This window comes from Gracilinanus agilis, chromosome 3 (assembly GCF_016433145.1).
Source record: "Gracilinanus agilis isolate LMUSP501 chromosome 3, AgileGrace, whole genome shotgun sequence".
NCBI lineage: Eukaryota > Metazoa > Chordata > Mammalia > Didelphimorphia > Didelphidae > Gracilinanus > Gracilinanus agilis.
In genome coordinates, this window is record NC_058132.1 from 672,105,052 (window position 1) to 672,131,546 (window position 26,495).

General features: G+C 41.8%; 1 protein-coding gene across 1 annotated transcript in view; it reads left to right on the forward strand.

Moving 5' to 3' along the window:
• FNDC3B (fibronectin type III domain containing 3B) overlaps positions 1-26,495 on the forward strand; it is a 355,299-nt gene that overhangs the window by 198,324 nt on the left and 130,480 nt on the right. Inside the window, exons 4-6 of the mRNA XM_044669554.1 lie at positions 5,236-5,312; positions 19,098-19,341; positions 23,663-23,962. Coding sequence (XP_044525489.1) covers positions 5,236-5,312; positions 19,098-19,341; positions 23,663-23,962 — 621 coding nt within the window. The remainder of the gene's footprint in view (positions 1-5,235; positions 5,313-19,097; positions 19,342-23,662; positions 23,963-26,495) is intronic.

The window sequence follows — 26,495 nt, forward strand, 5'->3', positions numbered from 1 at the left end:
CCCCTTGTCCCTTGGGGACTCTGTCCATGGCAAATACAAGTACTTCCTGATTCCCTTTTGGCTAAATCAGAATAGCCAAAGGAAAATAATCTTTTTTTTAATTCAGAAGATTTGTGGGACTAACTACTTATAGTGGTACCTTTTTTAAAAAAAAAATTAAAAAATTAAATTTTAATTAAAAAAAGGTGCCACTATATATGAAAAATGAAATTAATTTTAAAAAATTTAAATTAGAATTTTTAAATTAAAAATTTTAGTCAAAAATTTTTAAACTTATATTTATATTTTTTCAATTACAGTAGAAACTATTTCTAATAATTGTGGTTTTTTTTGAAGTTTTGTGATCCTCCCTCCCCTGAGGCAGTACATAATTTGATATGGGTTATGTCAGTACTTTTATGCAATGCATATTTCCATATTCTCCATGTTGTTACTGGAGATACATATACATATACATATACACATATACAATAAAAAACTCCTTAAGGAAATACAGTGAAGAATGATGGGCCTTGGTCTGCAATCACATTCCAGCAGTTCCTTCTTTGGCTGTGAATAGCTGGGTGTTTTTTTTTTGTTGTTGTTGTTTTTGCTTGTTTGTTTGTTTGTTTGTTTGTTTGTTTGTTTGTTTAATCTGGAGTCCCTTGGGATTCTCTTAGAACCTTGTTTGCTGATAATAGTTTAGTCCTTCCCCTGGCACTTATTTTCAAAGATGGTTTAAGAAATGCTTTTGGTTTTGGTTTTTTTATTTGAAAGGTATGCTTTCTTTCCAGCTAACTTCCTAAAACCTATCTATAATTTCTTGCTGGACAACTAAGTGCACAGAGAGCTCTTCCTACAGTCAAAAAGTCCTGAATTCAAATCCAGCCTCAGATACTATCTTTAAGACCCTCAACCTCTTTCAGACTCCCTCAAGTGTAAAATGAAAATAATAAGAGCACTTTTCTCTCAGGGTTATTGGATCGAATGAGATAATATTTGTAATGCATGACTGGCACACAGTTGGCACTAAATAAATGCTTATATTGACCTCGGTATGGGTGGGGAAGGAGGGTGGAATTCTTTTCATAGAGTCAGAGTTGGGACATCCATGCCCTCCCTGATATCCTGGACAACTGGCCATCCAGCCTGTGCTTGAAGACCTCCAGGGAGAGATTTTCATGTAATTTCTGTTCTCTTCTGAAGTAGAGTTGTTTAAATTTTGTGACCTCTCTGGCAGCTGGGCAGGCCCACTGGAGTGAGGCGGCTAGGACCAAAAACCCTCACAGGGACTGACTGACTTTCGGAATTGTGCCATGAACTTGTGTGTGGTCCATTTTGCCTGTATTTAGATCCCCCTCTCCTAAACGGGAACAATAAAGCTGTGTGTCATGGGATGCTAGCATGAGGGAGTCCATGAACTAAAGTGGACTTTGAAGATGTGGGAAGCTCATTTAGGAATTTGCATAATTCAGTTAGGAATGTTGTTGTTTTTTCTTAAAGAAAAGAAAATGAAAGGCTTATGACCTGTAGGACTTGCTTTTACTTCTATCTCATTAAAGTTATAGAAGAAATTTGTGCATGTTTGAATTCACCCCTTCAAACTTTTCACCAGGGAGATTTTTCTATCAGGATTTCTCTCATGAAGTTGGATATACTTGACTCTTGGGAATAACACCATTTTCCTCAAAATTATGGATTTGGTGATTCTTAACTACATGTGTGTTGACATGTCCTTTAACTTCTCTGTGCCTCAGTTTCCCAAAATATGAGGGTATTGAATTAGATGAATGTTGAACCAGGTCTTTCCATTTCTTGATCTAGAATCCTTGGTTCTGTGATTTCCTCATTAGCATTGTTTGGAGTCTGCGTTTATGTGCTTGTGTGATGGGTGACATCTCAATTTACCAAGAATTCCTGCCTCTCTGTTTCTCTTGCTGTCTTTCTGTCTGTCTCTTTCTTTCTGTCTTCGTCTCTCTGTCTTTCTGTTTCTGTCTTTCTGTCTCTTGTCTCTATCTGTCTTTCTGTCTCTTTCTCTGTCTTCCTCTTTCTGTGTCTGTTTCTTTGTCTTTCTGTCTCTCTGCCTCTGTCTTTCTGTCTCTCTTTCTCACTCTCACTCTTTCTGTCTCTCTTGTCTCTCTGTCTTTCTGTCTCTTTCTCTGTCTGCCTCTCTCTTCCTCTGTCTTTCTGTGTCTGTTTCTTTGTCTGTCTGTCTCTGTCTCTCTCATCTTGAATTCAGTAATCAGTGCTTCCTGGCCTTTTCTAGATGAGCATATTGTCCAAAAGAAAGAGAAACCGTGTGACTCGTCTTCCAGGAGATGCCATAGATTTTTCCATCTGCTAAGCCATGGCATGATGAGCCCCCTCATCTCTAGGGTCTCTGTGCTTGGGTCCCATTCCAGCCTGGCCCTGGCCTTCAGCAGAAGCTAGCTCACCCTTTTGATGGCTGCCAGATTCCCATCCAGGTTTTCGGAGACACTCTCTGGGCCTATTGTGAAATCCACCTATTGATTTGGGAGCTCCAGGAGATGGGAGAAGGGAAGGGGTGGGGGCTGGCCCTGGAATTCCTCTCATTCCAGCATTGCTAATAGGATTCTCTCTGGCTTCTGTTTCCAACTAATGAATGGGGAGAGGTAAGTTGGAACTCTTTATTTCCTAGGGGAGACCTCCCTGCTCCCTGGAGGGACCTGTTCAGCTTTGGAAATGCTCTCTCTATAATATGCAAGGTTATTTGGAAGAATGTTGATGACAATGATGGGAGTAGAAGTTGGGGCCTTGGGGGAGAGGGGAAGAAAAGTGTGTTAAAGCCATTTGGCTACTCTTGAAATCTTGGTGGGGGGGAAAAACAACATTTTCTACTTGTAAATCATTCACTTGTCCCACATTCTTCAAACTCTTTTCCACAAATGACTTTAGCAGTTTTAAGGGTCACACGGGAGGTTAAGAGTCTGCTTATGAGGTGTAAGTTTTGGTGATTAAAAAGCAATCCTTTATTGAAAGGATAGCATTTCTGCTCACAGTATCTACTGGGATGGAGGCTTTGATATCCTCCTACTGCAAAGTTTGGTTCTTCTTTTTAAGTGATTGGCAGAGGATAGTCTGAAAGGGCTCTTTTAAGTCTAGCTTGGCAGAGTGGGGATTACTTTACCCTTCCCACTTTTTCCTATTGTTCCTCAATGTAATAAATTCTAAAATCTTCCTTCAGTGAAAATCAGAAGCTTGCAAAATTCTAGAGAGCCTTGTGAGGTGGAAACAGACTATATGTCTTGGGTTAGAAGGCTGTCTTTGTCATTCATTACCTCAAGCAAATCAGTTCGATTCTTTAAAATATATTTTTCCATAACCATTTATGTCCATGGAAGTTCCACGCCATGGAGCATGTGTTCATGGCTCTCTTTTGCCAGTGAGAGAGTCTCGTGCCCCCTGCATGCCCTCCCACCTCATTACTGGTGACAGCAACCAAGGGGTTTTCACTCCAAGACTAGAGGAAAATAAATCAGAGAAACAGCACAGACAGTGCTGAGCCAGGAGTACAAAGCAAAAACTGGAAAGTCTTAGGAGCTGTGATTGGCATTTGCAAGATGACCTGCGCAGTAGAAAACTGGAGTGGGATAAAACTCGATGGCCATCTTCCAAGTTCCTACACATGGACTGTATGGTCATTCATCCTGAAGAGTGTACACTAGCTAGTGGTCTGTAGTTGGGAATTTCATGGACCCTTTCCTCGGCTAACTGGTTGCTGTGAGCAATGCTTTATTTCATCCTGTTTGTGTGACCTACCTCGCACCTTTTGTTGTATATCTCTGTTGTAAGTCTTTTGTTCTCAGTGAGCTGAGAACTCCAAGCACTAAAGCAGATCTCTACCTAGCCGTGCCATGTCTTCTCATCCCAGGTGGTTCTTCCCTTGTTCTTCTATAGACCCTTCATGGAATATCCACCCTAATATCAAGGAGACCTTCTATTGGTTATTTTAAGATTTAAAATTGTATGAAATCCAGCACAGCAGATTGTTGTGTCCACTGGTTATCCTTCACTTTCGTTCTACGGCCAGGCTACCTTCTTTTCCATGCGATCCTGTTTGTGATGATATTTTTTTCAGGACGTTGTTAGCGATAGGTGACAGCCCATCATTGTGATCCTTCTGAGTGACTGTCTATGTTGCCATTTTTAGATTAAAGATGGATTAAAAACCATGTGGGATGAGTCTGATTTTCTTAGTGTGGGAAGATCACAAACTCTCCATGGCTACTCATTCTGTGAAGTTCTTGCCCAAGCCTTTCTCCATCCATTGGGCTGGAGGCCTTCCTGCGGTTTCCTTGTTTTCGCTATGTCCAGTGGACTGGGGAGCTGACCTAGTTACCATCTTTCTTTCTACATGGCCATACATATGACTTTTCAGTCACATATATCTTTCTAAATGTCTTTTATGTCACTTCAAACCATACTTTTTGTATTAATTTGTAGGGCATTAGTTGGAAATAGTTAAAAGAGTTTCAAAATAGGTAGCAAAGCCATCTGTGGTTGCTATGGAATTATCTAAAAGTATTTCCTATTTGAAAACAATCTCCATTTCTCACAGCCTCTGCCCTTTTTTTTTAAATGACTTGGGTATCCTGTTCTCTAATTAAAATGCTGGACAACCCAAACCCAGGGAATTGAATGCTTTTTTCCCTTTCACGTTGCTTCCATTTCAAATTAATGAATTTTACTGAATTTTATTATACAGGATACTCAAGACTTAATTCATATGGCCAGAGTCAAGTTTCCGGAAGAGAAAACAAAATCACTGCCAAGTTGGCTTAGCTTTCTAGAAACCTGCTAACTAATTTAAAGATCTCCTTCCCTCCCTTCCCCTGGAAAAAAAAAAAAACAAACTCACCTATCTAGTGAAAAGGACACAGAAAATCCAGTTGCAATGTTCCAAAGTCTGTATCAGACCTGAGGCTGAAGGAATTTTGAAATTGGATCTGATGTTCATTGATCTTAGCTTTTTTTTTTTTTTTTCCTGAGGTGAAAAGCTGGAGAATTCATGCAATTCTTTGATTTTTAAACCAAGAGCAAGAAGGATGACTGAAAAGGCCTCACAGTGAGAAGGCCAAGTCAAATGCCTTGATGTAAAGAAACAAAAACAGATGGTGATCAGATGTCTTCCCTTTGGACAGTCCATTGAAAACAATGTACTGATTAGTTTGGAAATAAGATGCTTTGGAGAAGTATAATATTCATACCTTCTTTTTCTTTTTTTTTTTTTCCTAGGACCTGCTGAAGTTCCCATGATGTCACCCAACGGATCCATTCCCCCCATCCATGTGCCCCCAGGATACATATCACAGGTAAAATTCATCCTTCATCTGACTCGACCCTTCTTCATCTCATAGTTTTAGGCTTAAAGGAATCCATTAGTGGTATAGAGTTTTATGATTGCCATAGACATAAGGTCTTAAGAAATGACCTTAGAGGTCATCTAGTCCAACAGCCTTATTTTACAGATGGGGAAACTGAGGCCCAAAGAGCATGTGTCTTATTCTGGCTCTCACAGATAGTAGGTGGCAGGAGGGGGATTTGAACCAGAACCAGAATTCAAGCCAAGTTCCTTGGATTCTAAATCCAGTGTCCTTTCCACTGAATTACGTGCCTCAAGACTTCTGTACCACCAAAGCTTTCCTACGAGTTGCTTCAGGACAAGGGATCTACAAAATACCTGAGTGGTAGTGATAGAGAATCTTCCCCTGGCTTCTCCCTTCTCTTTCTCTCTCCCCTCTACCATCTTAGCATCTACATCAATCAGTCACCTTACAAGTTCTTATTAATTACTTATTTTGCCAGGCACTGGACAATTTAGAATACAAAGAAAAGCAAAAATAATTCACTGGATTCAACGATCGCACGTTCAAATGGGAGATACAAGCTATAAAAATCAGAATATAGAAAATAAGAGCAGAGCAAGATGGTTGATTATGAGTATTAAGGGAAGCCAATGATGATAAGAGTGGAAAGTTGGTTGGGAAAAGTTGTAAAAACAAAAGAATTTTATTGTGGGTCCAGACTGTTCTGAATATAGGATGTGGTCCTACTAATCACAGTCAGTGAAGGAGGGATTGGATTGGGGGGTACTTCAGGCAGGGGGATCACCTAGGAAGGTAATGGGGGCCTCCCTAAAATGGCTTTATTGGTGGAGAATAGGGAATGTACATGAGAGATGTCATAAGAAAGAAATGTTAAGATTAAACAACTGATTGAATATGGAGTATGAACTAGAAAGAGGAATGGAGTAGAAGGAAATGACTAGAAGAATGGTGGTGAGGAGAGGGTTTGGGAGGAGAAAATGAATTCTCTTGTACAGTTTAAGGTTTAAGTTTGCCAGTGGGGCATCCAGTTCAAAATACCCAATGGGCAATTTGTGGTGAGAGATTAGAGCTCAGGAGAGAGGGCTCAGTAAATCGATCTGGGAGTCACCTACATAGGGAAGCTTGTAGACTGACCCATTGATGTAGATGCTAAGATAGCAGAAAGGGAGAAGTCAGGAGAAGACCGTTCTTTATCACTACCACTGAGGCAGGAGTCTAGTCCTTCCTGAAACGGCATCTGATCTCCAAACTAATTGGTATAAACTGTTGACCTCATAAGAGGTGATGAGATCCAAGTAAGAAAATATAGGAGAGAAGAGTCCAAGACCGGACTTTGGGGAGAGGGGGGTACCCACGTTTAGTGGATATGACTCGGGTGGAGATCTGGCAAAAGAAATTGATGAGTGGTCAGAGATGTAGGAAGAGATCCAAGAAGGGTGACTGAAAAGGCTTTATAGTGAGGAGGTCAAAAACATCAGATGGTGGTCATCCTCATGAACATACACACATAGACACACACGTACAACTCCACCCCTAACTTTTCCTTCCTCAGGTTCATTCTGAGTCTGTATTTAAATATTGGGGGCATCTAGGAAGATATTTTGCAGCAGATCCAAGGCTAGAAAGACTGAGTTCACTCGTAGTAGGTCAGCAGACATTCACTAAACGTTAGGAAGAAAGGTAAGAAAAAAGCCAAATAAAAATCCAGTTTCTACCCTCGAGGAAATGATGGTTTAATAGAAGAGACAACTTGTAAACAATTAGGAGCAAATACACTTATAGTCAAAAAGAATAATCCACAAAAGGAGTGCACAACTTTAAGGAAGGGTATATATTAGCATTAGAGGTGAGCTGCAAAGAATTCTCAGAAGCCATCTCATTCAATCCCTCCTTTTATAGATTAGGAAACCAGTGCCCATCCATAGAAATGAACTCATTTATTTGAGGTTACATAGATAGTTAGGAGCAGAGCTGGGATTTGAACCTGCATCCTTTCTGTCCCTTTTATTCATCCCATTGAGAAGGACCCAATGATCCACTTGTTGTCATGGCAGCAGTGTGGGATCTTTAAGAAGATCTCACATCCATCAGGTTGACACATAGCCGCTAGAGCTCCATAGTGGCTTCTCAGCTCATTTGGGGGGTTTCTGCTCTGTGCCCCCTACCCATCCCCTTCTGTGACTCAGAATATTTGCTCTAGAGCTCTGGGAACACCTGACTGTGTCCATCACCACTGTACAATGCAGGATTTTCAATAGCCCTGGTTAATCTAATTTAGAGTTCTCCTTGGGGAAGGGAGATTAAGTAAAGTTGCAGGCCTGTTGGTGGGAAGAAATGATTTTCTATTGTTTGTACACCATTATGAGGTCTCTTAGAGCTGGACTCTTAACACTACTTCTCTGACCTTGAGCAAATTCTGCAATGGCCTTGAGCCCTCAGTGCATCTTCTGTGAAGTGGTCAGCTTGCCTCTGTGTGTTCCCCAAGCCATCACCAGATATCTTTCCTATCAGAGATCTAGAATAAGCTATAAAATATTTTCTGTGAGCAGACATGATCTGTTTTGATAATTGGTAATATTATTTGACAACTTAGGCGAACAGAAAAATCCACAGCCAATACTGAAGAAAATTCACTGAAAGAGAAAAATAGATAGTTGGGGCATTTCTTTAAATTTTGAAATCCTTCCTAAACTTGGAGACAAGTGGTCAAGAGAAGAGAGAGTGAGAACAAGGGCAAAAGATCCCTTTGTAGAAAGTACAAAGGAAGCTACATCCTTAATGACATTGTGCCTGAGGCCTGCTAAATAGACTACTGTGCAGCTGACTTCTGTTTTCAAAGAGTTCTAAAAATCAGTTCTGTTTTCTATTTGCTGTGTTGTTGAGAACAAAATAGTCTACATTGGAGAGTTGCTGGATTTGGGGCATCAATCAAAGGAAATTTCTAATTCTCTAAAAGTAAACATGCATTAGTCCAACAACAACCACAGAAATCTTCCCTTCCCTCCTCTGATGTGTGGTGCTCGGACTTATCTCTTATTTCCTCCTTTTTTGCACACTCCAGTTATTGGCATTCCTGTCTGTTTTGGCAGATGAAGTAAATTGTTGGTTAACTCATTGTGAACAACTAGAAGGAGTGTGTGACATGGTAGATTAAGGGCCAGAGTTTGAGTCAGAAAAGCCTCCAATTGGGTCCTACTTCTTCTGACCCTTATTATCCATTTAAGAGGGGCTCAGCCACGTGGGTAATTCAGAGTGATTTAGGAAAATCACTTGGCAGCCAAGTGGAGGATGGATTGGAGTGGGGAAGAGCCCGGAGGCAGAAAGACCTGAAAATCAGAAAGCTATTGCAATGGGTTGTGAGAACCTGTACCAGAGAGGTGGCAGTGTAAGAAGAGAGACGGGGATGAACAAGGGAGATGAATGACAAGATTATTCAACAGATTTTATATATGGAGTGGGAGATTGGAGCAGAGGATGATAGAAAGTTTGTAAGCACAGGTGACTGACTAGAAGGATGTGGGGGTTCTTGACAATATGGGAAAGTTGAGGAGAGGAGAGGTCTTGGGAGAGGTTAAATTCTGTTTTGGACGTGTTGAGTTTGAGATCTTTAAAGGAAAATTGGTGATGAAAGGATAAAATTCAGGAAAGAGGTTAGGGCTGGGGATAAATGGATGGATGGATACACAGATGGAGAGAAAGATGACAGACATCAGTTAAGGTAGGTAGATAGATAGATAGATAGATAGATAGATAGATAGATAGATAGATAGATAGATAGATAGATAGATAAATGATTTATGAAAGCAGGTAGAGCATTGGGCCCAGAGTCAGGAAGATTCATCTCCCTGAGTTCAAATCCAGCCTCAGACAATAGCTGTGTGATCCTGGTCAAGTCACTTACCCCTGTTTGCCTCAGTTTCCTCTTCTGTAAAATGAATTGGAGAAGGAAATAGCAATCTATTCTAGGATCTTTGCCAAGAAAACCTTTCAAAGGACCTCCCAAGCTGCAGACCATTCGTGCAATCAGTGTGTCGAGGTAGCATTTGGACCAAGGGTCTTTCAGACTCTTGAAGCCATTGCCATGGCATGCTACCTCTCAATCCCACAAATATTTGCTCATCATTATCTCCACCTACATACAAAACACAGATTGGACTAGCCAAGAATATAATAATAGCCGTATTGAGAAGGCACTCTACAAAGTGATGAACTGTTGCATAAGAAATAGCTCATGTTCCTGAGACTTTGCCAAAAAGTCTCAATTTGAAGGTTTTCCAAGAGATGAAGAGAAGCTTCATGTGTTTCTGTTACTTCTTGACTTTATCCTCCCATCAGAGGTAAAGCAAACAAAATCAATAGAATATAAGATAGAATCCTAGAATTGGAAGGGACCTTAGAAACCATTTCATTCTGAACAATTTCTTTTGAAAATCCAAGTGTTGCCAATCAACCAAAAACTCCCCTAATACAACCCCAGTGAATGAAGAATGAAATGGATCATGAATACAAAAGCACTTTTTCAGTGGACAATTGTAGATAGAGATGAGGGAAGCAAGCTATTTTAGACAGGTGTCTAAAAAAGAAGAGTATTTTAGGTACCAGAATGGAAGAGAGATGGTGACTGAAAGGCATTCCTCAAAATCACTTAGAATCATGTTATCCAACCAGGACATTCTCTAGAATAAGAGTAAAGCATCTTGGTAGAGTTAGTTATACGTCCACCAAGTCAAAGAAAGCATTGAGTCAAAAGAAAGCAGAGGCAGACCTTAGAACTTAACAGATCAACTCTAAAAAGGATCTTCTGTACCAACCACATCCCAGAGGAAGCATTGAGAACCAGAAGAAACCAAATTTGAGGTGTTGCCTTTCCTCTCCATCCCAAAGAGATTTAATGGATGCCTTAACAGAAGTCGAGTTTGGGCCCTTTGGTAGGCAAGAAGAACACTGTCATGGATCTCTCAAGTCATTTGAATGGCAAACTCCCTCCACATCTTTTCAAACAACAAAAAGAACAAAAACATTTCAAAATATGACTCCTAGGCTAGATCTGTGTGAAAAGGGAATAACATAAAACCCAAGCAAAAGTGGGAAGAGGGGCAGGGAACCATTGAAGAGATATTCTAATTATTTACAGAATCTCAGAAACGCAAGAAACCTTAGAAGTCATCTAGTCTAATACATGATTAATGGAAGGATGCTCAGTGGATAGAGTTCTGAGCCTAGAATCAGGAAGATCTGAGTTAAAATCTGGCCTCAGAAACTTACTAGCCATGCAATCATGGCCAAGTCACTTGTCCTCTGCCTGTTTCTATTTGCCCCAGTGTAGAATGAATGTGATTATAGTACCTACCTCCCAAAGATCATTGTGGAAAACATGAGATAAGATGTGCCTGGCACATAGTAAGTTCTTAATAAAATGTTTCCTTCCTTCCTTCCTTCCTTCCTTCCTTCCTTCCTTCCTTCCTTCCTTCCTTCCTTCCTTCCCTCCCTCCCTCCCTCTTTTTTGAATCTCTTTTTTTCTTTCTTTCCTTCCCTCTGAAATCCTTTAATATAGGGGAACCAGCTCCACCTGACAACCCATTCAAATAGCTCTGATTTTTTAGAAAATCTTTCCTTTCCTAAAACCTAAATCTTCCTGTCTGAAACATCTCCCCTTTGCTCCTAGACCTGCCCTCTGAGGCCAAGCAAAACAAATCTAATATCTTTTCCACATGTGGACCTTCAAATACTTGAAGACAGCTATTATGTCTCTTTGTGGTCTCCTCTTCTCCAGTCTAAACATTCCCACTTCCCTCCACTGATCCTCTAGTGGCATGGCCTCAAGGCCCTCCACCAGCCTCATTGCCTTCCATTACTTCAATGGCCACACGATTGCTGCCAGCCCATGATATTGGCTGGATTTGAGAAGGTGAAGGATGGAATTTCTTTCATACAGAGCAAGCTTCAGTCTAACTGTGAATTTATCAGGGCTTTTTCCTTAGTATCTTCAGCAGGAGTGAAAGTTCAGGTTTCACATGGATATGGTTGGAATGGACGGTAGAATGAGTATTATCAGTCTTTTCAGCCCCATCTGAATATTGTCATCACTCCTAAGAGTAACAAATGCTTTTCTGGATGTATTACTGTCTTCTTTATTAATAATAAATACTGTCAACAATATCAGAATTACATCAATAATAATAATTACTAAATACTATCAGTATAATAATTATATATACTTATATGAATTAATGACAACGAATAATGAATTGATTGATTATGTATGTGTAATATGAACGGAGATAGAAAGAAAACACACTTTCCAGATCAACAACCAAGACCACCATTTTGGGGACAGTTTGACCATTTGGAAAACACAGGAAGATGCCAGTGGGCTAAGTTCTGTGGCCTTCCCAGCACATCCTTCCCAGTAATCACCTATCATCATTGTCAGGTAGCCGGGAGTTTTCCTCCCGTTTCCCCCAGACGATGGTCCATCTCCATTTGTGCTCTATCATCAGTTTCCTGCAGATCTGTGGAAACACTTTCCCCACTTCGACTAATGATTTATATTTAAGATGTCCTTAAGCAGATGCTCGGAATTACATTTTTTCCATTCTAGCATAGTCATTGGCAATGGATCTTTCTGCAGTTATAGGAAAAACTATATGTTGAGCCCAAAATGAGCAAAGAAAACTTGGAAAAACATCCCGTGGATTTTCCACCATGTGGGAAACTCTTCCTCTCTTTGGCAGACAACTCGATTGTGAAAAACAGTTGCAGAGTTTATGGTGGACAAATTAAGCTGTGGCACAGCGGCGCCTCTCTTGCCTACAAGTATTTGTTTTGCTTTAGGATATATATATATTTATATGGCCAGGCTCCCATGTATCTAAGTGGAATGTACTGAGAGGATGAGAACATTTCCCCTAAGTAAATCTATTTCACACACTACCTGTGTGACCCTGGGCGATTCGTTCTCTTTCCCAATCTGTAAAATAGAGATAATAATAGCAACTAACTCAAGGGGTTGCTGTGAAGACAAATAAATATAATATCTTATTATTCCTAGAGACAGACTCCTGTCGAGTTTCTTTTGGTCAAAGAGGGGTAAAGACATAGAGATGGTCCATGAATCAGACAAAGCAAAAAAAATTAAATTTGGATTTGACTGAACTCCTGAGTACTGTGTTTATCTCAGATTTAGGCAAAAGGTTAATGTCTCTGGGAGAAAATATTGTGCATAGTTTGCCCTGAAAGTGTTTCCCCCCTCCTTTCTGTGTCTTGCTGCATCATGCCCACCGAGCCCTAAGGGTTTGCCTCCAGGGCTGACTTTCTATAACTACAAACTTGAATCAAAGCAGTGGTATTCCATTCCACCTTTGAGAAGAGAACAAGCATTTATTAAATGCCCACAATGTGCCAGGCACTGTGTCGATAAATATTTCACAAATATTTTTTCATTTGATCTCTACAACAACCCTCCAAGGCAGGTGCTCTTATTATCCCCATTTGATTGTTGAGGAAATTGAGGCAAACAAATTCAGTGACTTGCCCAGGGTGACACAGCCAGTAAGTGTGTGGGGTCAGATTTGACCCGCAGGGCAAAGTGTTTGGTTTTCCCTGAGACACACTGTCTACTCTACCACTTTTGGCATCCCAGGGATGAGATGGGGAAAGGCTTGCAGGGGGTCGACTATGCCCCATTGGGTCAACAGAGACAAGGGCTTCATTGAAGTCACAAGAAGCTTTCTCGACAGAGAGTTGGGAAAACATTCCACATTGAAAGGAGAGAGAAAAGATTCATGCCATCCACACGAGACATTCTCTTACTTGAATTGCTATCATCCGCTAATGAAGAGTCGTAAGATTATTTTCTGTGTGTGTCTGTGGTTGTTTTATGGGGATGGATAACATGTTTCATTCAGGAAAATTCCTACTAAAGCCAATAGCTCAACTTCCAATTAAATTAAAGGCTGCTGTTAGATAAACGTCTCAAGGAACTCAACCATTTGTAGATATTGGAACAGCTAATGGATAATGAGCTGGGTCAAGAATTTCACCTAAGGAAAAGCAGGGGCTAGGTCGCTTTTGGGGGAAATTTCCAGAGTTCTTGTTAATGGCCCCAGATCTCACCCTTTCACAAAGGGCCATCTTTTTATTTATTTTTAAACATTAAACGGTCATTTCCTTGTACATCATAGAACAGGAGGGGAAAAGATTTTATATATAAGAAACTATGAATTTCATTTCCACTTCATAAGTATTTATTGAGGGATGGATACTTCCCTTTCCCACTCTCACTTCTGGGTGTGTTCAGACCCCACCAGCATCCCCCCCCCCCCCAATTTATTGCCATCTCCAAACTCGTAGTAAGACCATAGATTCAGAGCTAAAAGGGGCCTTAGAGGTTATTGAGTTCCACTCCACTATTTTACAGATGAAGAAATTGAATCTTCAGCTCACAAAGCGATTTATTCAAGGTCCCACAGACACCAAGGGGCAGAATCAGGATTGTCATCTATAGGTTCCAGCATGATTTAGACAAAATTCTGCACAACCCGCTCTTTAATTCTGTTTTCTTGACTTGCTGTCCTCTCTGTTTCTCTGTTGCCTGAGGGGTTGGGAAGCAAGCAAGGGAGGAAATTAGTGACCATCTTTTAGCATATTAGGGCCTCTGACATGAGGGCAGCTGTCTGAGCTGTCCCAGTTGTATCTTTCTGTGCTTAATTTTATAATTGTTGCCCAGAGATGCCTTCAGCCCTACATTTCGCATCCTCCTTGAAAAGAGATCAGAAGACAATAAGCATCCCAACTGAATTGGAAAAGAGACCAAAGTGGGGCCCTTTAGGACTTAACCAATCCTATGGTCTCTTGGACTTTCTTTTCCTCGTGCACCCCAAAAAAGTCAATTAGATGTTTATGGTAGGAGGCTGAGACTCAGAAGGGAATATAAGCTTCAGAGAACCTCTGGGGAGGTGGTTAAAGATGGCAGCCCAGGCTTCCAGCTACACCTCCTTCACATCTCTTTGTCTTGAAGCTTTGGCTTCATTTGGGAGGTGATTGAATAAAAGTGGCTTGAGAGTGTCTTTTCTAAGTAGACCATCATTGTCTTGTAGCCATGACAAAACTCCCTCGAGTTTCCCATTCGTGTAAGCGTTGGGCCAAGAGGAATCTGGACAACTCATCTGGGCCATCCACCTACTTTGGGCCGTCCCGTTCTTAGTCTTTGGTGAAACGGAGCACATTCCAGTCTGCGTCAGGCAGGAAATTCTGCTGTCTGGCCTCAATCCCCCTCCTCTGAAATAAGCCCATTTCCTTATGTCCTAACTGTAGGAAAGCTCACACAGCTGCCCTCCATCCCTCATGTCAGCTCGTCGGGTAGGCTTGAAAATGGTCCCTCATTTCCTCCTTTGCTTCCTTTTGTGCCCTCCTCACGTCACCAAGAAACTTCTCCTCGAAGTCCTTTTTCTGAGATTAATTATTTGTATTCACCATGCCTAACCCAGGACCGGGTACATTAAAGATACTTAATAAAGGCTCGTTGATAGATGAATACAGAGTTCTGAATGAAAGCCCATTGACGTCAGTATTGGACGAGGAAAATGTTTGAACTGAAGTGTTTGTCTTAGAGATTTTATTTGCTCTGGCTTTAGGTTGAAAATTTAAATTAAAATAGATATATTTAAGTGATGTTTGTCAAGGCTTTCACTCCTGGCTTTGTTGCCTGCTCCCTGTGTGACCTCAGGAATTTAATTTCATCCTTTTGGACCTTGATGAGAAAGTGGATCTAGATGGCCCAGAGACCCCTCTGGCCCTAGACTTACCATCCTGTCAGCCCTCCTTTCTTCCTTCCTCTCCCCCATTTGGTTCCATGATCAAATCTCCCCTGCTCATCAGCTCCTGCAGGAAGAGGCGATCGTTGACCATTCAGGCATTTTTACTCATGAAAATCTGTAAATTTACTATCTGGGGATCTTCCAGCTGATCTTGGGATTTCTCTTGTGCTCTACTGGAATTAATTAAATATTGGGGCCAATTAGGATCCCAATAGTGCTAACGCATAAAATCAGATCCCGGCCTCTGCTGCCTCCAGAACCACCTCAGAGCCTCAGGTTGGAGACTTTTCAGCGGTCCCATCTGTCCTCCAGCTCAGGGCCATTCCAAGGTCTGTCTCTTTGAAGAGGCTGAGACAGGATCCCAAGCATGATCCTGCCTCAGTGCAGGAGGAGTTTTAAGTCCTAGAGTTGAGAGCCTTCCTGCTGCACTCACCTCTCAGGCCGATCGAGGCTTGGTCATCGTGCCTTGCAACTACACCTAATCAATAATTAATAATCAATTAATGATGATTAATAATTAAGTATCCATTCTTGATAGATTGCATTTATATCTCACTTTACCCATGTGATATCATTTGATCCTCCCTGTTCTGTGGGTGCCATTATTCTTCCCAATTCCCAGATGAGGAAATTGAGGTCCAATCCAATCTAATTGACATTTATTAAGTGCCAGAGACTTGCTACGGGGTAGGGATACAATTAATAAAAAGAAACCTAGTCCCGACCAGTCAGTGAGATTATTGTTTAAAGAATGGGAGGGGAGAAAGATTAAGTGACTTACTGCTCTGAGGTATTATTTGAACTTAAAAGAAAAAGTCCCAAACTCAACCCATCGTGTCAAGTAGCTGCTGACATGACTGTCCCGAAAGGCGTGATATTGAGAGACTTACTGTGCCATTTCTGAAATATTTGCTAAAAGCCATGTGTCAGGGCATTTCAGTCATTAAAAAATCCTTCTAGAGAGGCTAAACAAATTATGATCTCATGGAATAATATCGTGCCTAAGAATGAAGGACGTGATGGATGCCGAGAAGCCTAGAAGGGTTTCTCTGAACTGATACAGAGTAAAGGCAGCAGAGGCAGGAGAACAAGGGACTCTGTGGCTTCGGCAGTGGACCATGAAAGGGCTACAGCCACAAAACTTATTAAAATGGCGGCTTGTAGCATTAGAAAGACAAGAAGGGAGAGTGAAACCACCTCCCTGGCCTCCTTTGTCTTAGGCATGAATATTCCACAAGACACCAGATTGTTTTTTTAATGCATTGATTGATTTAGCTATTTTTATGTCTTTTTTTTCCCCCTTTAATTCCTTTTTATAAGGAATTACATTCTTGCAGAGTGGCAGGGAGGTGGGAGAGGGAGACAAGATGAAAACTAGGCAATGTAAACAATAAAGTTAGCAACCAAAATCCTTTTTTAATATTTAATGTCTTTTAAAGGACCCACGTAGAAATCTTCGCCTGGTCAGTGGTTGGTCTCATAGATATCCAGCCAGAACATTTAATACTTTCTTCCTGAGCTACTGTATAACTCTTAGCATTAAATTAAATACAAAGAATTCCTCGAGTAAGTTACAGAATTTCAAACGGGGACAAAGTTTACCCACGAAGAACTTTGAGCCTCAGTTTTTTCACCTGCAGAGTAAGAACATTGGGCCACATCTTGAATTGACTAAAGTCACAGAAGTCATAAACATTAGAAGGCGGATTGGCTCTGAGGTCCTCAGACTCCAGATACTAGGATCTGTTTTTCACTGTGCCTCCATCATTCTTCTGGCTCCATCACAGCCAGTAGGACCTTGAGCTTGTCATTTTCTCTTTCTCTGAGCCTGAGTTTCTTCATCAGTAAACTAGACCCCTGCCAGCTTTAAATCTGTGATGCTTTAAATCACTCCAGTGTTTACCTCTCCATCAGTGACAAAGATGCCAGAGGCTAGAAGAGCCTTTTTCCTGCAGCAAGGGGACATAAAGATCTGGCCCTCCATCCCCTGCCCTTTTCTCTCTGCCAGGCTCACAGCTTATGGGAAATGTGGGTTGCAGAGGTTTTTTCCAGCCTCCTCCCTGGCACAGCCCTTTCTCTTAGTTTTCCTATTTCCTGTGCCACGATTGACCCTATTTGATGCCTCCCAAGGGCTGCAGGCTGGTCCTCACCTCTTTGATAAATCTTCTGATCTGTGTCTGGTATATATTATACAGCAGCAACACCTTGATGAAGGGAATCCTGGTCTTCCTCCTACCTGCTCCCATCACTTAATTTATGGAACTCTTCAGCCTTAATAGCTGCTCTGTTCCTTCTCCTTCTCTGTGCTCCCATTGAGCAGAACCCCTGGGTTCTAGGTTCTAGAAAGAGACAGCTTACAAATACCCATCAGCATGTATTCTAATGCCTGGATGAATGAAAGATCTATTTTTATTTTAAAATTAGAAACCATTCTTGTCTGGGTGATTCTAAGATGCCTTTTAAGCCTTTGCTTAATTAAATTTTGAAGATGAAAAGGTTTTTTTTCTTTGCTGATGAAAGTTTTAATGCTACAAGTGCCTGTCACTTTAGAGCCCGATCTGAGCAAAAGATAAGTAGAGTTGGCATCTCATTACAAAATCGTGCCCAGATAATATTTCTCTTGAGCTCAAACCAGGGAAGCCGCCCTGCCTATCGCTTGATCTCATTTTTTCCCCCTGGGGTTATAGTGGGACTGTTCCATCAGGAGGACTGGAAAGAAGATTTTACAGAAGTAAAAAAGGGAAAACTCTATTTGAAGAGCTTAGAACTTTTTCTCTTCCTTTTTGTAAAACAATGGTCAGGGGCAGGTAGATAGATTAGTGGATTTAGGAGCGCAGTCTAGAGACTAGAGGTCCTGGGTTCAAATATGGCCTGAGATACTTTCTAGCTGTGTGACTAGTCACTTAACCCCCATTGCCTAGTCTTACCACTCTTCTGCCTTGGAACCAATCTACAGTATTGCTTCTAAGAAAGAAGGTGAAGGCTTTTAACAAAATTAAAAGAGCTGGTATCTATCGTGTGGTATTATATATATGAAAAAGTGTCATAAGATAAATTAACGTTGGAAAAAGATCTCTCTCAAACCCAAGCCCAGAAGAACAATTTAGAAGAGAATATTATTTTTAGTGGGAAATATCGAGTCCAAAGTCACACAGAGTCAAACTAGGGATCCAGATTGGAAGTGGGAATTTGGAAAACACCTGCCTAGTTCTGGGAGTCGAAGCTGCCAGAATGGACCATCTAGAGAGAGGAGATTGATGGAAGAAGGGCCAAGTACAGAAGCCCCGGAGGATGCCGGAGAAAGAAATGGCCCAGAATGAGAGTTGGAAGAACCACGAAGCCAAGAAACAAGAGCATCCGTTTCAAGGATGGGAGGGTTAGGAAGATGAGACAAGATAAATGCTTGATGACTTGATAAATGGCATTTGCATCTGGCCCTGAGGAGTTTGTTGCTGCCCTTTAGGAGAGCACCAGTAGGTGTAAACCAGATTGTGAAAATGGCTTAAAAAGAAATAAGTGGGTGGTGAAAAGACAAGTGGTAGGACCATCGTTCTCTGCCAAGATTTTCTGCTTTCTCTATTATTCACGATAAACTGGCTCACCAGTACTTCTTCTGGTTATTAGTTTCTCCATTAAAAATGCCATGATAGGGCAATGTGTCTGGCATCAGAAAGACCATTCCGCCTCAAACTTTTCCTGACTCTGTGGCCGTGGTCAGTCTCTTCTTCTGCAACATGGAGGTTCTAATAATACTGACCTCACAAGCTTGCCAGGAGCAAGGGAGATCATCCTTTAAGATAAGTGCTATTTAAATGTTAGCTATTTTTATTGCTGTCTTTAATAGTAGTTGTTGGAGTCAGTATCCACTGAAAATCTTCTATGGTGAAAGAAAAGATAGGGGGCATTTTTAAAGCGTTTGCTCACCAATTTTCCCTTTCTCGTTCCTCTGTAGGTGATCGAAGACAACACAGGAGTCCGTCGAGTGGTGGTCACTCCCCAGTCCCCCGAGTGTTACCCCCCGAGTTACCCCTCGGCCATCTCTCCAACCCACCACTTACCTCCGTACCTCGCCCATCATCCTCATTTTATCCATAACTCACACACGGCGTTCTATCCACCTGTCACTGGACCTGGAGATATGCCACCTGGGTTCTTCCCACAGCATCATCTTCCCCCCACACTCTATGGAGAGCAGGGTAAGTGGGACGGGGCTGATCCCCAAGACTGTTTGCCTTTGGCCACCCCAAACAGGCTTCCTTTAAAGAAAAGTAAATGGGGGGTGAGGAGGTTTTGGTCTTTGGACTGTTGTGCTCTGCCAAGAGTTCTGTTTTCTCTCTTATTTACCGTAAACCAGCTCATGAGTTCATCTTCTCGTCATTAGTTTCTCTTTTGCAAATGATATTACACAGCCACATTTCAGAGTCCCAATGACCTAAATTTGCTTGTTTGTCTTTTAAGTCCTCACCTTCTGTCTGATCATCGATCCTGAGTATTGGCTCCAAGGCAGAAGAGTGGTCAAGGCTAGGTAGTGGAGGTCACACAGCTAGGAAATGTCCGAGTTCAGATTGGAACCCAAGGCTGGCTCTCCATCCACCTCACCACCACGCCACCTCGCCAAAAGACCAAGTTTTCATCCTGATTCACTACGAAATGAGACTCGTACAGAGATTGTTCTGGCCACCCAACATCATGAAGGAACAAATAAACAATTATTCATTAGGCGCTAGGAAAGACAAAATCAGAGCTATTTCTTGCCCACTAGAAGCAGACCGTGGGAGAGACTGCCCAGAAAGGGGAATGGTGGCTGGGGAGGCATATTTTAATCTGGAGCGTTATGTGTATGGTTAGTGGAGCCATGGAGGAGCAGATTGACACCCTTTTCAGTAGCACAGGCAAGATTGATTTGATTAGGATTCGAGAACTGTGAATAATCCAGGTCTGGAAAGCAGAGAAGAGTGACATGTGGCAGCCATGTGATGGGTAGGAAATTGTTTGGGAAATAAAGCAGATCGTGGTTGGGGCCCCCAGATAGAGCGGCCTCCGTGGTCAGCGTAGCACAGGCTTCAGGGCGAGGTTTTAGAGCTGAATTGGTCCCGTTGTCCAGCACGTGGTCTCTCCCAAGGGTCCAAAGCAGGATGGCCAGGAAGTAAAAATCATGTCACAGTGGCTCGTCCATGACTAGAGGACGCATGATGCCCAGAGCTGGGAAACCCGAAGGAAAGGTTCTGTGCTTCCCTTCACCCTAGAGCAGTGGTTCTGGGGGGGACCAAGTCCAAATCTCCTGCTCCCTCCCTACGAGACCTTGGCAGCTCCCCGCACCTAGCTTTACTCATCTCTTAAATTAGCGGGATGAACAAGATGGCGCCCGAGGCTAGTGGTCTTGGCTTCTTTTACAACGTTTTGGGGGGCAGGTGGGATATTGACCGTCCCCCGTAGCATTCTTTCATCTCAGGTGGTGCTTGAGTCCTCAGCCATATTAGGACGGTTATGGCCATGTAAAGGTCCAGAGAAGGAGCGTCTTGGCTCCATTTCTTTCCTCCTTAATGACAGCTTAAAATATTAAATATCGAGATGCCTCCTGTTTCCTTTCTAACTACCCTAAAGGGAAAAAGAAATGCAACTTTAGCAAACTGCCATGTTTGTGGTTCACATCTATCAAAAACATCCAGCCTGCTGGGGTCTAAGAGGCTGTCAGGAGTTTGGGGTGTAGCTGACGGTGCCAGAATCTACTATTACATGCCAAAGTGGAGCTTATTACCTCGTACATGTCGTTTCCCATCCTTTTGCCTTCTGTTCCCCGACCTTGCAACGCTTCCCCCGATATTTTGAAAAGGAGAGCCAGAGTCAGACCATTCTAAAACAGGTTTCCAAGAAGAATATTTCTAGATTTCTGGCCTGGAATACGAAATAAGCATTTCCCACAATATCAGACAAAAGGATGGTGGCAACCTGATTGGGTCATAGTCCTAGAGCTGGAAGGCATCCCGCCTCCTCTTTTTACAGATGAGGAAACTGAGTCTGTGAGTAGTAAGTGGCATTCCCAAAGTCATACGGCGCTTAGGGCCAAGGCAGTCCAGTTCCACCATGTGTAAATCCAGGTTTCCTTCCGTTGTCTCACTGAGTCTCATCAGAGGGGGAAGGCAGGGAGTCAGCATTTATATAGCACCTATTATGCGCCACACACAAATAATGTCTCGTAATTTGCTCACCCATCCACAGTGATAGTATTTGACATCCAGATAACGCTTTAAATGTGACAAAGTACCTATAAAGGGTCCTAGAGCTGGAAAGGATCTCAGGGTCCCCTGGTCCATCCTCCCCCGAGGACTAGAGAGATAATAGGTCTTGTCTGTTATTTTTTTAAGCCCTTGAGTTCCATCTTAGAATCCATACTGGGTATTGGCTCCAAGGCAGAAGGGCAGTAAAGGATAGGCAATGGGAGTTAAGTGACTTGCCCAGGGCCACTCCACTAGGAAGTATCTGGGACCAGAACTGAATTTGCTATTTTAAGAGTGCAAGGTGGTTCTGAGACCAAAACGTCTGAGTGGTACTGAGATAATATGTAGCGGATTTATATTATTAATCTTTATTTACCTTTTACAATATACATTTATGTATAAATGTATGTATAGTTATACATCAAATATATTTATGGGTATATATTATATATAAACTGTAAATAGAAGTTTATGTATATTTATATATAAAATCTATTTATGATATATAAAAATATAAATACTAGTTCTTATTATTCTTCAAATTACATGCCCATAAGATCTCATATGTACCAATTAGCATCTAGAGATTCATTTTCTCTCCTTTTGTTTGAGATTTTAAAATGAAATCATCTGGATTTTGTCTGTGATCTTGTGGCAAGTTGCTAGTTTCCTCATGCATTCTTGTGCTAAGTCATTTGAAAAAGTCCACATTTGGAGGTCAGTAGCCTTCTCACAATTCCATTCACTCTCGGTAAACGTGTAATAGAAGAACTGAACATTTCAAATCAGCATCCGCTCCAGATGGCAAGCTGACCCTCTTCAGCAGGGCCTTCGCTCTGAGCATATTCTCTCCCATGTCTGTGAAGTGCCATTAAATAGGATGGACTCGAAGGAAGAGTCCCGTCCATCCTCCCCATCATTAAGCGCTCACGGGGGCCACCAAGAGACTCCCAGTAGAGCCTGCAGGTTCCAGCCTTTACACAGTTCTGGCCTCCGAGGTCACTTCCAAGTCAACAGTTCTTGGAGTCTGACCCTGTCGTGATAATCATTGCCATTTCCATTTCCCCCTGTTCTGTCTCCATCAACCATGAGGGGTAGATGGGGCCATTCTATCTATCAGGAAATCCAGGTACCTTAGGAGGAGATTGAGAGTAGGAAGAGACTTAGCAGGAATCTCCTCCTTTCTGTTCTTTTTATGAAGGAGGAGAAGAACTGTAGTCCAGAGGTTTGGTGACTTGTCCAAGGTCCCAGGCAGTGCTGAGATCCTAAGCCAGATGGACTCTGATGCTCCATCCTGGGTTCTTTTCTCTGCTCCTGTCCAGGGTGACTGACAAGACTAGGCAGAGCTGGGCACTGTGATTCTTATCAAATCTGAAGCTAATTTATGTGCTTAAGTTTTGCTGGAACTAAAAAGTCATGTAAGGTGGCTCCATGGATGGGGACAGGTCTGGAAAACGGGATGTCTGGGGTTCAAATTTGTCTTCAGATATTTCCCAGCTGTGTCCCCCTGGGCAATTCACTTAAGCCCCATTGCCTAGTGCTCTTCTGCCTTTAGAACCAATACTTAATATTGATTCTAAGATAGAAGGTAAGAGTGGAAGGAAGAAAGGAAGGAAGAGAGAGACAGGGGTGGGGAGGAAAAAAGAAAGGAAGGAAGAGAGAAAAAATGGTTAAGAGCATAGTTAAGATCAAAGAGAGACAATAACTATAATATTTTAAATGCTTGTCAAAAATGTTCCCATTTCCACCAAATTTAGGTCATATTTTCTTCAATTCACCTTATTTTAGCCAATATTTATTGAAGCACCTACCGTGTGCAAGGCAGCGAGGTAAAACCATGGATAAAGCATTGGGTATATGAGTGTAGATCTGGCCTCATACCCATCCTAAGATGCATGACCCTGAGAAAATCACTTAAAATACCTCAGTTTTCTCAACCATAAAAGGGGAGACCACATAAGAGCACCTATCTCCCAGGGTTGTTGTAATGGTCCGGTGAGATATTTAGCATATTTAGTATGAATAGCATTTAATATCACATAGTAAGTCCTTAACCACTGCCGGTTCTCTTCCTTATCTGTTTCCTGCAAAACACGGACGTAGGCATTCAGCACTTAGAGATATTATTAAATCAAAAACAGCTCTTAAACCCTGGTCTTTGCTCCTCGTGGGCACTTCATAAATGGTTGACTTGAGTAGAAATAAGTACAATAAAGGTAATGAGAGGAAGGAGAATACCCTGTCCACCGAGAGAGGCTCCCACGGCCACTTCAATGGACTTTTTAATCCTCTGTTGCAGAAATCATACCACTATATGGAATGTCCAGCTACATTACAAGAGAAGACCAGTACAGCAAGCCCCAGCACAAAAAACTGAAGGAACGCCAGACCGACCGCCAGAACCGTCTCAACAGCCCCCCTTCCTCTCTCTACAAAAGCCACCTGAGCAACTGCACAACCGTCTACAATGGCTACGGCAAGGGTCACAACGCAGGCAGCAGCGGTGGCGGAGGAGGCGGTGGCGGGGGGGGACCCGGCATCAAGAAGACCGAGCGACGAGCGAGAAGCAGCCCCAAGTCCAATGATTGTGACTCACAAGGTAAACCCACAAGTGGCTTGATTTTACAAATAAAAGTCTTATTTCTGTGTATGTTGTTTTTCAGGCAGCTACGTGGCGCGGTGGATTGAGCGCCAGACCTAGAGTCAGAAAGATTCATCTTCCAGAGTTTAGATCCAATCTCACACACTATGTGATCCTGGACAGTCATTTAATCCTTTTTGCTTCAGTTTCCTCATCTATAAAATGAACTGGAAAAGGAAGTGCCCAACCCTTTTAGTGTCTTTGCTAAGAAAATTCCAAATGAGTTCATGAAAAATTGGACATAACTAAAATGATTGAAAATACTATTGTTTTCATAAAGCAGATAGATGATGTGATGGAAGGATGGATGGATGGATGGATGGATGGATGGATGGATGGATGGATGGATGGAAGGAATAAATGATATACATAAGATAGATGAATCCATGTGTTCATTAGATGGGTGGATATGATAGGTAATACCACAGATGGTTAAATAGGGAGAGAAATTAATGGGTATATAAGTAAGTTAGTGAATGGATAGATGGATGGAGAGACAGACAGATGAGTAGATGGATGGATGAATGGATGGATGGGATAAATGATATAATAAAATAGATGAATCAATGGATTCATTAGATGGATGGATATGATAGATGATACCACAGATGATTAGATGGGGTGAGAGATGAATGGGTATATAAGTAAGTAGGTGGATGGATGGATGGATGGATGGATGGATGGAGAGACAGATAAACGGATGGATAGATAGATAAATGTAGATGATAAGATAGATGAATCAATGGATTCACTGAATGGATGAATACAACAGGTGATCAGATGGGGAGTTTTTAAGATGATCATTTGCAGATTTGGTGTCTTTGTAGTGGTAGATGTCATTTTCATACCATTTCTCCCTCCTGAAATCTCTAGGTCTGTACTAAAAACATGTATGTTTCTATCTTGAACATATATATGTAAACAATGGTGTCTGTCGTGCCAAGCCCCCCATCATCACACACTGAGTCAAACACATAGACACACAAACATTGACTAAAAACCATAATCTTGTATGGGAAAATGCCCAGATGACTCTACTCTAAATTTCTGTTGTGAATTGGCAGGCTTACTCCAACATATTTCTTAGCACAGGAACACTATTTTAGTGCCTTGTTTCCTATTCATACTTCCTAGTGGCCCACATCTTTTTGTCGTCACATGCCCTGTATAATTTTCTGCTGCCTGTGATCTTTGTAAGTTAAAATGTCAGAGAGAGTTTTCCCCTTGACATCCTCCCTCCTCTCCTGGCCCAAACCAGCAGATGTGAATGCCGTCCAGGCCAAAACAATTAGTCTTCAGCAGAAGCTTGGGCACATGGATGACTCCAAATAATTACACCTCACAGATGCATTCCTTCCATCCAGTTCAGGGGGGAGAGTTCATCTAGAGAAACAGAAATGTATTTGTATTCATTTCAGCTATAATTCATTGCTTGATTCCATCTTTGAAGGCCAGAGTAGTTTTGAACATAAGAAGGATGCAATTCTTTGTAAAGGATTTTGCATCTCTTTTCTCGTTTGACCTTCACAACAGTCCTGGGAGGAAGATGCTAATATTATCTCCCTTTTAGAAATGAGGAAACTGAGGCAGACAGAAGTTAAGTGGCTTGCTTAGAATCATACATCTAGTAAATATTTCAAATTCTGTTTTTCCAACTCAAGTGTTCTAGCCACTATGTCTTAGAACTAAGAATTGAGGTTGACAAGAAGACAGTCATAATGGTAACTGTATTGTAGAAAGGATAGCTTTGGGGGAACTAGGTGGTTCATTGGATAGAGTGCCAGCCTTAAAGTTGGAGGACTGGGGTTCAAATTTGGCTCAGATATTGCCTAGCTATGTGATATTGAGCAAGTCAGTTAACCCTAATTGCTGAGCCCTTGCTGCTCTTCCGTCTTAGAAGTAATACTTAGAAGGTAAGAATTTTGTAATGAGAGAGAGAGAGAGAGAAGAGAAGAGAAGAGAAGAGAAGAGAAGAGAAGAGAAGAGAAGAGAAGAGAAGAGAAGAGAAGAGAAGAGAAGAGAAGAGAAGAGAAGAGAAGAGAAGAGAAGAGAAGAGAAGAGAAGAGAAGAGAAGAGAAGAGAAGAGAAGAGAAGAGAAGAGAAGAGAAGAGAAGAGAAGAGAAGAGAAGAGAAGAGAAGAGAAGAGAAGAGAAGAGAAGAGAAGAGAAGAGAAGAGAAGAGAAGAGAAGAGAAGAGAAGAGAAGAGAAGAGAAGAGAAGAGAAGAGAAGAGAAGAGAAGAGAAGAGAAGAGAAGAGAAGAGAAGAGAAGAGAAGAGAAGAGAAGAGAAGAGAAGAGAAGAGAAGAGAAGAGAAGAGAAGAGAAGAGAAGAGAAGAGAAGAGAAGAGAAGAGAAGAGAAGAGAAGAGAAGAGAAGAGAAGAGAAGAGAAGAGAAGAGAAGAGAAGAGAAGAGAAGAGAAGAGAAGAGAAGAGAAGAGAAGAGAAGAGAAGAGAAGAGAAGAGAAGAGAAGAGAAGAGAAGAGAAGAGAAGAG